A 13,129-nucleotide genomic window follows, 5' to 3' on the forward strand; every position below is an offset into this window, starting at 1 on the left:
TTTTCAGCACTACCAGAAAGCGCTTTCAATGGTCAAAGCGTATGTTACTTTGGTAATCCAGACAACAACCTAGACTGCTGTTATCACCCTCTTGTTGCAAATGGGAGACTGGAAACCAGAGAGACTGACCCGTGAGTTTGTGGAAGAGGTGAGGTCTAAAGCAGGAACCCTCGCCCCCCAGACAAAAATATTTAGGGATGAAGCCCAATTCCCTTCAGTTTTTCCAGTTTCAGTTTGTAGAATGGATCGTTTTTAAAGTTCTGGGAACAGGGAAGGGCTTCTTCGAGGGAAGATGTCTGGTGGCAGCCTCACTCCCACCACGCCACCCCCCGTTTTTATTGCAGACTTTTAAACGGCCCTTTCCCTCGTCACTTGGCTTAGTAAGCGGAATCGCCTGCAGGTGAGTGGACGTTACAAAAAACAAGCCTTTTGTTGTGAGCGACAAATATTTGCTGGCAGGAGAGCAAATAAACTCTTTGCGGGCTAATAACTTTGTGGACATATTTACAGGAGTTCTTTATTGCACAAAATAACGCAAGAACATCTTATGGGACGCTTATGAACGCCTATGAGCGAAAGCCGCGAAAAGGGATTACCGGGACGCTGTTTAAAACACACACACCTACCCTGCGTTGCGCCAGCTGTGCTGGCTTCCGGCTGAGATCCAGATCCAGTTCGAGGTATTGGTTTTAGTGTTTAAAGCCCTTCACAGACTAGGACCTGCATACCTCCAGGACCATCTCTGCCATTGTGTCCCCCGCAGGGGTTTGTGTTCTGCAGATAAGCAGCTCCTGGTGGTCCCCGGCCCAAGGGACTTCTGGCTGACTTTGACTAGGGCCCTGGCCTTTTCTGCCCTGGCCCTGGGCAGGTGGAACCTATAAAGCCCTACGCGGGCTGCGACCAGCATATCTGGGGGACCGTCTCTCCCCATATATACCCCAGAGGACGCTCCGATCAGGAAACAAACAACTATTAATGGTCCCTGCCCCAGGGAGGCCCGCCTGGCCTCGACTTAGGGTTGCCAGCCTCCAGGTAGTCAAAAAATGGAGGATCTCCGGAATTACAACTGGTCTCCAGGCCACAGAGATCAGTTCACCTGGAGAAAATGGCTACTTTTGGGGGTGGGTTGTATAGAATTATGCCACGCCAAGGTCCAAGGTCCTTTCCCTCCCCAAACCCCACTTTCTCCAGGTTTCTCCAGCTTTCATCCCCCAGATCTCCAGGAATTTCTCAACTTGAAGCGGGCAACCCTACCTCGACCAGAGCCTTTTCGGTCCTAGCTCCAACCTGGTGGAACGCTCTGTCTAATGAGACCAGGGCCCGGCAGGATTTGTTATCGCCAGGCGTATGGTTGAGGCTGAGCTGGGCCCCCACCGGCCAAATAGATGAGAACAAGTCCCTCCCTACTGGAAGCATCCACCATCTAAACTTTTTAATTAACTTTTAGGTGACGGATGGGTGGCAGTTTGATTGACTCTTTCTGTGCTGCCTTTTTAAAAAATATGTATTATATTGTTTGATATTGCTGTTTTAAATTGTTATACGTAAGTTTTATTGAAATGTTTTATAGAGTGAGCCTGCCTGTACGGGGAAGGTGGAATAGAAGTTGAAACAAACAAACAAATAACACAGTCCCAATGGAAACCTGGGCCTTGTGGGACCGTTTACAATTCCACCGGGCCTGCAAGATGGAGATATTCCACCAGGCCTTTGACTGAGAGTCAGTATATTGTCCCCTTTCCTGACCGCCATGCCCCCATCTGCAATGGCCCTAGGCCTAAATCATGGCAGGGCCCGTGGTTTTATAGCAGTTTCGCAGTACCCTGATATTGTTCAGAGGGACCTGGATTTTAGCTGTTAAGATGTTATGCTGTTGTGATGTTTTAATTCTATTTTGTTGTTGTTGTTGTCGTAAGCCGCCCTGAGCCCGTTTGCGGGAAGTGCAGGGTATAAGCCAAACAAACAAGCAAACAGCACTGGCCCCAGTTCAGAGGGAGATGTGCTTAAGCCCCACTGAAATAATTTAAAACAAGCTCCTTACCACTTGCGAGCTGCAGCCTATTTATCTAAACACAACAAGCTTTCTTTAGACTGGAATGCCATCCTCCCCGTCAGTGAATTTTAGGCTGAAAAATTTGCAGCGGCGTTTTTTCAGCCTGCGTCCTTGAGGGCTGGAATCTTGCTTTTTTTAAAGAAGTGAAAGGAGAAAGGTTCCTGCTCAAACGGCAAGACGCTGCATTTAGTGTGATATTCAGTTGGACGGCAGCTCTGCTTGACCATCGCCTTCCTGCCTTTATTCCACCAGTGATGTGAACAGCGCACACAGAGTATGCGCCCTGACGCGCCAACCCCTGTCTTTGGCCGCATCTCTAAGCCCTCAGGGAAGAGCACACAGAAGCCCTCAGTGTCCACAGCCGGGCCGGGCCCTTTGAGGCTGTTTCTGCCTTGCTCTGGCGAAACCGCACCGAAGCCTCCAGCGCTCTCGTTTGCCCAGGAGTTCCCCCTCCCTCCTCCGTCTCTGTCGCTCTTTCTGTTGCTGACCAGATCTCTTTCCAGGAAGGAATGTGAGCCAGATGTTCTCTGGCGGGGGAGGGGGCCAGGTCCTGCACACAAAAGACTGGCATTTTTACAGGGGCTGATTCCACTATCCACCCCCGCGCCCCCCCCCCAGCACAACTGAGTTGAGAGACTCCTGCCAAGAATGGCAGAGGAGAAGGTGAAGATCCTCCTATTCTTAGAAACCATCTTTTCCCGTTCGGAACAGAGCGAACTCCTGTGTCTCTCCACGCAGCTCTGATTTAGACCATAAGAGCCTTCCTGCTGGGAACAACCTGTGGCCTTCCCAGCCTAGTATCCCGTCTCCAGCAGTGACCAGTCAAATGCCATAGAAAAGCAGGATGCATCTGGCAACAGACCAGGCCTGCTGTCTGCTCTCCACCGTCTGACCAGCAGAGTTCACAATCCAGAGATCCCTTTCAGCTCTACTGGCTAATAGCTTGTGGGAGACCTCTCTTCCATAAATCTTCCAAGCCCCCTCTTAAATCCAGCTAATCCAGGGAAGATCACATCTCAGGACAGCCAGTTCCACAAGTTGCTTTGACTGGTCTTGAGTCTCCTGCCTGCCAGTTTCACAGGGCGGCCCTGAGTGCTAATTGCTGATAGAAAGAGGGAGGAACGTTTCAATCCATTCTCTGCGGCTTGCAGAATTTTGTAGGGTGTGTGTGTGTGTGTCTGTTTCGCATCTGTTTCCTGCAGTGTATGCTGGCCAGGTCCTCCAGTTTGCATTCCCTGCCCCTATTCAGAAAAGTGAGGGAACAATGTGGTGCTAGCTCAGGCTGATAGCTTTAAAACTGGTGCCATCAGAAGCAGATAGGAATTTTGTAGCTGCTTTGATCAAGATGCCTCTATCCAGAGTTCCATGTCCCATCAGGGCCCGTCGGCTGCCGCTGCGAAGCTTCCATGCAGGCTACCCGTGGTTTATCGGCAGCATTTGGAACAATCTGGAGAATATTGCATGCTTTGGCCCAAATGCAAAATTTCACTTTGGCTGTGACGGTCAAGATCCTGAGAATCTCAGTTTCTATTACTTTTTGGAAAAGCAATAAACATATTTCTAGTGCTAGGCTTTCAAGTGTGCTGCCAAAATGTGTGGGATGGTGCCAGTAGGATTACTAATAGAGATGGGCATGGACTGGAAAACACCAAAATTTCACACGGACCAGGCCGGTTTGGCATTCGTGAAACCGTGGGTCATGTGATGCCTGTTTTCCACGGACCCCACGACTTTTCAGATGGTCCATTGGTCCGTTGTCCATGAATCCAGACATGGGGGGGGGGGTTAAAGCACTCCTGGCATTGCTGGCAAGTGGCGCCAGGAGTGCTTTAACTATTAAACCCCCCTTTGCCCCTTGCGGGCCCACCAGTCAGCTGGAGCAAGGGGGTTAAAGTGCTCCCAGTATCTCTGGCAAGTGGTGCTGGAAGCACTTTAACATTTAAATCCCGCCCCCCCCCCTTGCTCTAGCTGACTGGCAGGCATGGACCCACGAACTGGTCTACAATCCAGTGTGGGCCTGTGAAAACTTCGTGGTCCGTGAAACAAAACGGACCATGGCCTGACAGCCTGTGGGTTTTTCCTGGTCTGTGCTCACCTCTAATTACTAGTGTTATTTATGCAATATATGGAAATATACACAGGTGTGCTTGATTTACGTGAGTAGCAGAATTCAACTTGTCACAATCCAGAATTTGGATTCCTTTGGTGCAGAACCTGTATTTTATATTTTTCACAGAGATCAAACGCCCTCCTATTCTAAGCTCGGAGATGAACGTGTGAAATATTTTTTCTTAAATGCTCTGTCATTTTTCAGTATTCCCTACCAATTTCTGTGTCTTTCGGTTAAGAAACTAAAGGCCGCTTCCCAACATTTTGTCCTCACAACAACCCTGTAAGGTGGGTTAGACTTGGTGCCAGAACCAAGGATGAGAACGCTCACTGAGTTTTGTGGTCAAGAGGGGACTATAGGTCATAAATCATGTAGAATTATCCATCTATGGATAATGGATAATTGGATAATTTTACATGATTTATGACCGATAGTGCCTTCCTGGCCAGCTATATTGTTGCATTGAATTGCATTGGACTGAGTTATTCTGTTTATGGATTCATGTATTTAGCTATAATGCTGTGGTTATGGACTATTTGTTATACCAGCACTGAGCACTTTTGGGTCTTGTCACAAAGACTGTATGTATTAATATAACTTTGCATTGTGAATGGATTTTGAATATTGTATGAATCGCATCTAATCTGGCAAATTGTAATTGTATTGAATATATGAATGTTCACTTTTGAAGTGGGTGTCGTTAGGTGGTCCTGAATTCTTTTGTTAACCAACCTCCAGATGTGGCCTGGATATATCCCAGAATTACAACTGATCTCACGACTATACAGATCAGTTCCCCTGGAGGAAATGGCAGCTTTGGATGCTGGACTTTTATGAAATCACATCCATGCTGAGGTCCCTTCCTTCCCTAAACCTTGCCCTCCCCAGATTCCACGCCCAGATCTTCAGGAATTTTCCAGCCCAGAGCTGGCAACTATATTGGGCCACCAGTTTTTGCATGGAGGGGCGTCCCGTCCGATGAAGCCCCACCCTTAGCCAGAACTCAGGCTGCCCAGACAAAGATGGATGGTCTCATTTTGGTCATTGCCAAGGCGAATGAGCCCTTGGCCGATTTTGCACATACCGGCAGTCATATGTTATATTTAAACTTCATCTTTAACCTGGAAGGAGAGAAACATTTTTTTAAAAAAGAATAGCATTGATAATGCAAAATGACAAAAGAAAGCAAAAAAGCATGTTAAAACCACAACCTGTGTAATTTGATGTGTCTCTTGGTATTGGCCCAAGAGGGGCTGGGCAGGGGCTGGCTTCCTGCCACGCTCTGGGGGCATTCTGACCGGCCGGTGATTTATGGACCGTCTCTTGCGCTGATGCTCTCCAGGCACGGAGCTGAAGTTCATGGGAAGGGCTGAACAGTTTGCTCCAGGGAGTGGCCTACAACTAAGGACATCAGAAGAGCCTTGCTGGATTGGACCAGCAGTCCATCTCGTCCTGTGTCCTGCCTCACATAGCGGCCAACTGGATACTGTGGAGGGTCAACCACAGGCACAGAGGCCAAGGCCTTCCCCTGATGCTGTTTCCTGGCCCTGGGATTCAGAGCTCTGCTGCCTCTGCACATGGAGGTTCTCCTTAGTCACCAGGGCTTACAGCCACTGCTAGGCCTCTCCTCTTTGAATCTATCGATCCCTTTTTAAAGCCATCACTACATGCCTCTGGCAGCAAGTTCCACAGCATAATCACTCGGTTTTTGGAAAAAAGTGTTTTCTTCTGTCTGTCCAGAATCTACTGCACCTCAGTTTGGTCGGATGCCCTGGAGTTCTAGTGGTTTGGGAGAGGGAGAAAAAGTTTGCTCTTTGCGCTCTATCCCTTGCATAATTTTATAAACCTGTATCATTTTAAAAAAACATTCTTTGATTAAAAGTCTAGCTAAAAAGAATTGTAGGTGCCATGTGAGCCTCAAGGGGAAGGACATTTCTTCTTCTTCTCCTCCTCCTCCTCCATCATCATCATCATCTTCTCCATCTTTGTCATCTTCTCCATCGTTATCTTCGATGCCTTCTCCATCTTTGTCCTCATCGTTGTCATCTCCATCTTCTTTTATTATTTTTATTATTACTGTTATATGTATTTATAGTCCACCTTTCTCATTGAGACTCAACGTGAATTACACAGTGTGTATCAAAAACAGCCCATACAAAAAAATAATCTAATAAGCACCATGTAGGCCAATACAATTAATATTTGGGGGCATCAAACAAGCAGTGTCCTAGAACTAGGAATACTGAAATCTGAATTAGCATAGCATATGAGGCATGATATAGAGTGTATTTAGCCCTGACCTGGATAGCCCAGGTGAGCCTGATCTTGTCAGATCTCAGAAGCTAAGCAGGGTCAGCTTTGGTTAGTAATTGGATGGGAGACCTCCAGAGAAGACCAGGGTTGCAGAAGCGGGCAGTGGCAAGCCACCTCTGGTAGTCTCTTGCCATGAAAACCTCACCAGGGGTTGCCATACGTCAACTAGGACTTGAGGGTAGGATTTCTTTCATTCATTCATAGAGTGTAGAGGTGCCACCACAAATGCCCTCTCTCTAGTCACTCCCTGCCTCAGTTCTGAAGGTAGGGGCACAGAGAGTAAGGCGTGAGAGGCAGATCTTAACTGGTAGGCTGGATATTATTGGAGGAGACCGTCGTTCAGTTTCTCTGGCCCCAAGCTGCTTGGGGCTTTAACCGTAAGAACCACGGCTTTGAATTGTGCCAGAGGACTGAAGAGCAGCCAGTGCAGATCTTTCGGCACAGAGATGTGATGCCGTCCCAGTATCCAGCCCCTGACAGCAGCCTTCTTGTCCACATTTTGGGCCATCCGAAGTGTCTTCACTGTGAAGCTGCTGGTTGGCCTGAAGCTACGGACCTGAGCTGCTCCCTTCCTGTTCCAGTACCTCTTCTTTTGCCTTCTCCTCCAGGCTGCAGAAAGAAGGGGTGCCCTGCCCCGTAGCCAGCATCGGCTCCACTCCAACCTGCAGCCACCCCGTGCCGGAGATGGCCCAGCTTCATGAAGTCCATCCCGGGAATTACATCTTCTACGGTAAGTTGAATGCGAGCAGTAAAGCCACAAAGTTTTCCGGAGCCCCTGGCGTATCTGTCTGTGTACACAACCACCTTTGCATAGGTGGAGCGTGCCCGTCTTCCAAGGAGTTCAACACGGCATGCTTGGTCGTCTCTCCCCATCCTCCTGCAAAATGGGAGGGGGGTGGCATTAGGTCCTCACAACAACCCTGCAAGGTAGGGTAGTCTAAGAGGCATAAACGTCATGGCTGTGTGGGTCTCTGTGGGCTGCGTTCGATACGCTGTGTTGGGAATTAGCAAGCGTTTACGTTCAGTCATGAAAGAGTTAAACTGTTGTTTGTGTTACTTAGTTAGTTAACCTATTTGCACATAACCATTTAGCTGTCGAGAAAGGCTTCCCCACCTCAGGAATAGGATGAAGTAGAGTTAGGATTCTCTATTGGTCAACCAGTTTATTGGGGGGGGGCAGTTAAGTTGAAAGATATACACAACTTTATTGCCCTTTGTTCACTCTTCTCTCTCTCTCTCTCTCGTCTACCTTGCACCGTCTAGGATGTAACAGTCTGAAGTCTCTGTCTAGTCTAGAAGCTAGCAAGATGTAGCTAGTAAGGCATTTACTAGCTACATAGCTAGTACATCTTACTAGATGTAGCTAGTAAGATGTAGGTAGTAAGGTGGTCCCTGGCCCTAGGGAGGCTTGGCTGGCCTCTACCAGGGCCAGGGCCTTTTCTGTCCTGGCCCCAACCTGGTGGAACTCTCTGTCTGAGGACACTCAGGCCCGCCATGATCTTGTATCATTTCAGGGGGCCTGGAAGACAGAGATGTTCTGCCAGGCATATGGTGGAGGCTAATTTTAGTCCATCAGTGCCGAGCCCTCTACTGGTCTCCTTCTATGAGGGGTTATGGGGGGGTCCACTGCTGGCTGCCCCCAAAAGAGGTAGAGTATTCTATTGGTCCGCTACTACCTCCCCTTTTTGTATGCTGACGGGCAGGAGTGCAGGACTGCCCCGTCTTGGAATGGTTTTATTGGGTGCTGTTTTTATGCTGCGTTTATTGTTTTTATGTTGTATTTTAATCAATGTTGTACCTTGCCCTGAGCCCGCTTGTGGGGAGGGCGGGTTAAAAATATAATTAATTAATTAATTTCTTATTTTGTTCAAATGTAACACTATTTCATCCTTTGTGTAGTAAACTGTTTCTGTAGAGCTAACTCTGGAGTGTGCGTGTTCTCATTGAGTCCAATGCGCATTTCTGCTAAACTCTGCTCCTCCGAGTCTTAAGAATATATCCATACACTTTGCCCATGGGCGGGGAGGGACCGTGGCTCAGTGGCAGAACATCCGCTTGGCATGCAGAAGGCCCCAGGTTCGATCCCTGGCAGCACCTCCAGTTAAAAGGATCGGGTAATAGGTGGTGTGAAAGGTTGTTCTCTGTCTGAGTCCCTGGAGAGCTGCTGCCAGTCTAAGGCAAGACTGACCCTGAGGAGTTGCAGATCTGATTCAGTCCAAAGCAGCTTCATGAATTGGTGGACGGAAAACCGTGGACAAGCCATGGGCAATCTTGGATCATGTGGTGCAGCTGCTTGGGGTGGTACTGTGGACCTTGGATCACAAGCACTCTGCATGTGTTCAGAGGCACTCTCCCTCCTGAGCATGCCTTCAGGGGAAATGGGGCAGGGTGCGAGAGATTCTCACCACCAGCTTCTGCGGCTCTTCCGGGATCCTAAGCTGTGTCGCCTCTCTTCCTCTCCCCCTTCAGACGTCCAGCAGACGATGATCGGTTCTTGCCAGCTGAAGGATGTTGCCGTCCGGGTCCTGACGAGAGTGATCGGTCATTACCCACATCGGAACCAGCTGCTTGTGGACTGTGGCTGGACTGGACTGAGCCTCCACAGCCTGGGCCAGCTGCCCACGGGCTACGCCCTTGTCGATGGCCATCCAGATCTCAAGTACACGACACCAGCTAGATGCATAAACGCAGGGCCTTTTTCCTGGGGAAAGAGGTGGTGGAACTCAGGGGTGGAACTCAAGACCACACAGTGATGTCACTTCGGGTCAAGTTTTCAAGGGGGGAGTTTTTTAAAGTTTAAATTGCCCTTGGCGAAAATGGTCACATGGCTGGTGGCCCCACCCCCTGATCTCCAGACAGCGGCGTGGAGGGCGATCTAAACTCCCCTCTGCCTGGAGATCAGGGGACGAGGCCAATGGCCTGAGACCATAAGAGGTGCCGGAACGCCATTCCACCGTGTTCCCGCTGAAAAAAAGCCCTGCATAAATGTACTCCTTAGGGTGGACTCCTCTCTGGGCCATGTTCCCATAGGACCTCAAGTCCCTCCAGCCCAGCACCCTGTTTCCAGTCAGGGACAGCCAGGTGCTTCCAGGGAGTCCACCAGCAAGCCACAAAAGCAGTAGCCAGTGGGTTGTATCCTGCAGATCTGTTCTGCTCACTGTGGTGCTCCTTTGTAGCATGAAGAGACTTTCTCTGATGCAAGAGCGTCTTGTATCAAGGAAGGGCCCCTTGCACTGGGGGCCTTTGTGGCCTCCACAAAGCTAAACGCCTTTGTGGGATCCATCCCACGGCATCCAGATCCAGAGTTGTGCTGTGCAGCCTCAGCCCCACTCAGAGCTTCTCTACACAGGACGCCTTGGAATGTGTTCGTCAAGAGATGCAAAGTTAGCCGGGAAGCATAGTTTAAAAAGACGGAGCCAGCAGAGATCGCTCCTCAGAGGGTTTGTTCATTTCATCTTTGCTTCCGGGAAGGTTCTGTCAATTTCACCTCTCCAGTCTGTGGGATGGCAACCAGAGGGCAGCGAGGAATGGAAATGGGCTAGAGCTGCCTTCCAGAGCAGGGCTTGGACCAGGAGAGGTTCTAATGGGCTGAAGTTTCCCTTCTGGCATTTCACAGCCCCTTCACACAGCTCCAATGTATAGCAAAGCCTTTGCCCTGCCACCATCTTTGTCCTTTTAAACTACCCTTCCCGGCTACCATTGCATTTCCCAACACATGTTCTTCATGTGTCAGATGTCTCGTACAGAGGAACTCTCAGTCCATCTGAACAACTTAACACCTATAGGACAGTGAAAAGAAGTGGGAGAAAAACGGCCCTGCCAGGATAATATACAAGTCACCTTGTCAGCAGCAGTTCCCTTAAAACCGTTTCTCCAGTTGATGACAACGAATGGAAAGTATGCATAAAACACGGAGGGATTCCCTGCCTGTGTAAACAAACCTTAGATTAAGCGATTAAGTCAGGACTGCTGACCTTTGGGGGGTATCCAAAGGAGCGCTCCTGTTCTGCTTCATTCCAGTCTTTCAGACCAGTGGAGGCCTCCATCTTCACTTCCCAGAACTGAAATAATTCTTTTTGAAAAAAAATCGTTTAAAACGTCACATTTGCACCTCTGCACCCACACATCCCTCTATGAATGTTTAAAGAGGGGTAAAGAGACAGAATCTGGGGATGGAGTGGAGTAGTAGCCAAGCTCCACTCCAGAATCACGTAGTAGCCAGGTTTTCATTGTGGCTACAAGAAATTAGCCAGAGGTGTAATTGAATGTAGTGGGCACAGTTGCAAAGAATTTGCTAGAAAGAGGCGAACTCTCATAGTCAAGGAGAAGGAGAAAGGGTCATGGCCATAAACGGGCCAGATGCAACTTCTCTTTAATGAGGGACAAGATTTGGCAGGGAAGCAGTGAGGAGGGGGCAAATCCTGGGATTAGGAACTCAGCCTCTTTGTCATGAAAACCCATTAGCGGATTTTCCATCCTGGCTGCACCCTCATTAGTAGCCCCTCATCAGTAGCCTCAGAAAGGAAAAAGTCCAGTAGCACCTTTAAGACTAACCAACTTTATTATAGCACAAGCTTTTGAGAACCACAGCTCTCTTCGTCAGATGCATCGTCAGCTTTCGAGAACCACAGCTCTCTTCGTCAGATGCATCGTCAGCTTTCGAGAACCACAGCTCTCTTTGTGTTTCTGGAAAGCTGACATGCATCTGACAAAAAGAGCTGTGGTTCTTGAAAGCTTATGCTACAATAAAGTTAGTCTTAAAGGTGCTACTGCACTTTTTGCTATTTTGCAACTACAGACTAACACGGCTAACTCCTCTGGATCTCAGAAAGAAAGCCTCTTCAGGGTTGCAAATTATGTTGAGGACATGATGGAGCGGGACCTCAGGGCGGCAAAAGTGGGGCGGGCAAGAGAGCAAGCAGCTGGACTCTGTTGCAACCCTGGGAGGGGAGGTCCCGAAGCAAATTGCAGAGGGGATGACCAGCTCCCTCTCTTCCTTCCCAGGTTGGTGGGGATGACTCAGGAGCACGGCAGGATCGAGTCCATCACAGGGCAACTGGATTTTGCACAGTTCCCCCTAGGAAGCCTCCTGGCTTTGATTCCTTATCATGTAAGTATGATCTGTACCTTCGAGCCCAACCTTAAGTACCTGCAGGCATGCTGGCAGGGATAGTGCCTCTGAGCATGTATGGTGTGCCCTTCCCTTGCCATCTGCTGTGCTTGCCCTCCTGCCGCAAGCATCCCTTCTCCTACGCTCACCAACCACCCTTTGCCAATTTTCTTTTGTTCTTCACCCATGCCAGGCCTGTGCCACAGCTGCCATGCACCCTGTTTACTATGTCTGCATCAAGGGCCAGGTGGTGGCTACGTGGAAGCCCATCAAGGGGTGGTAGGAAGACTCCGATGAGAATGGTTTTGGGAGAACACCTTGGCCAGGAGGGGAAATCTTTGGAAGAAGGGCGGACCTGGTCTCCAGGCAGAGGCTCTTTGAGGAATTCAGCCAGACAGGACGGGACCAACGAAAACTGCACTCCCATCGTACCTTAGTCTGATTCTTGATAACCAACCTTGGTGGTCTAGGAACTAATCCAACACCCTTCTGCACTGTCTAGCACACCACCTTCAAGCAATAAATAGCGAATGTCTTTGAATACAGAGATGATAACATGATGATTACAAACAAGTATTAGTAAATGCCTGGGAAAATTCAGCAAGCCGTGACAGGAGTGCTCAGACGGGCTCACCAAAGCAATGCCCCCCTCCCACCCAACAGTCTAACTGCAACGTTGCTGACGGCATTTTGCTGACAGTCGATCCCATCGCTGCAGTTCAGTTGCATTCATAGCGCAGATGTGGGTGTCTGGGCAGAAAGATGGTCCACCTATGGGGATTTATACACGTGCCTGATTGGAAGGCAGATGCTGAAGCCCAGCAGGTCTGGCACTGGCCGTGTGTCTGGGGAGGCCCCCTCCCACCATGGATGCCACCTGCAGTCCCATCCAAAGCACCCCTGCAAAATCTGCTTCCATGTCTCACCAAAGAACTTTAAACGAGATCAGGGCTTTTTTTCTGGGAAAAGAGGTGGTGGAACTCAGGACTGCACAATGATGTCACTTTGGGTCAGCTGGAACAAGGGGGGGGGAGTTTTTTAAAGTTTAAATCGCCCTTGGCGAAAATGATCACATGGCCGGTGGCCCAGCCCCCTGATCTCCAGACAGAGGGGAGTTTAGATTGCCCTCTGCGCCACATGGCGTGGAGGGCAATCTAAACCCCCCTCTATCTGGAGATCAGGGGGCGGGGCCACCGGCCATGTGATCATTTTCAAGAGGTGCTGGAACTCCGTTCCACTGCGTTCCAGCTGAAAAAAAGCCCTGAACGAGATCTTAATCACCATTTTGCTCCAGATATTTACTCGGGGCTTTGAACCATCTTGAATCCTCTGCCTTTTCCCATTTAAACTACACAGATGAGGGTGGGGGCGTGAGAATGCTAGTTACAAATGATAATGATTCATGATTGAATGGCTGTTAAGTTGCAAAAATTAAATTCTTCCCATAATATGTGTGTGTCTTATTCCTAAATTTAACCACATCCAAAACTCGGAGCTGGTGGGGGGGATAAAATGAAGGATAGGTGAAGTGAAATCGTTGCAA

The 13,129-nt window shown here is 49.2% G+C and overlaps 1 protein-coding gene across 1 annotated transcript in view; it reads left to right on the forward strand.

The window, feature by feature from the left end:
- The window catches only part of LOC129337978 (D-threo-3-hydroxyaspartate dehydratase-like), a 32,829-nt gene extending 20,144 nt beyond the window's left edge, over positions 1-12,685 (forward strand). The window contains exons 5-8 of the mRNA XM_054992010.1: positions 7,085-7,206; positions 8,946-9,135; positions 11,481-11,586; positions 11,780-12,685. Coding sequence (XP_054847985.1) covers positions 7,085-7,206; positions 8,946-9,135; positions 11,481-11,586; positions 11,780-11,869 — 508 coding nt within the window. The 3' untranslated portion in view covers positions 11,870-12,685. The remainder of the gene's footprint in view (positions 1-7,084; positions 7,207-8,945; positions 9,136-11,480; positions 11,587-11,779) is intronic.
- Positions 12,686-13,129: the final 444 nt, after the last annotated feature.

The sequence above is a fragment of the Eublepharis macularius genome, chromosome 11 (assembly GCF_028583425.1).
Source record: "Eublepharis macularius isolate TG4126 chromosome 11, MPM_Emac_v1.0, whole genome shotgun sequence".
In the NCBI taxonomy this organism is placed as follows: Eukaryota; Metazoa; Chordata; class Lepidosauria; order Squamata; family Eublepharidae; genus Eublepharis; species Eublepharis macularius.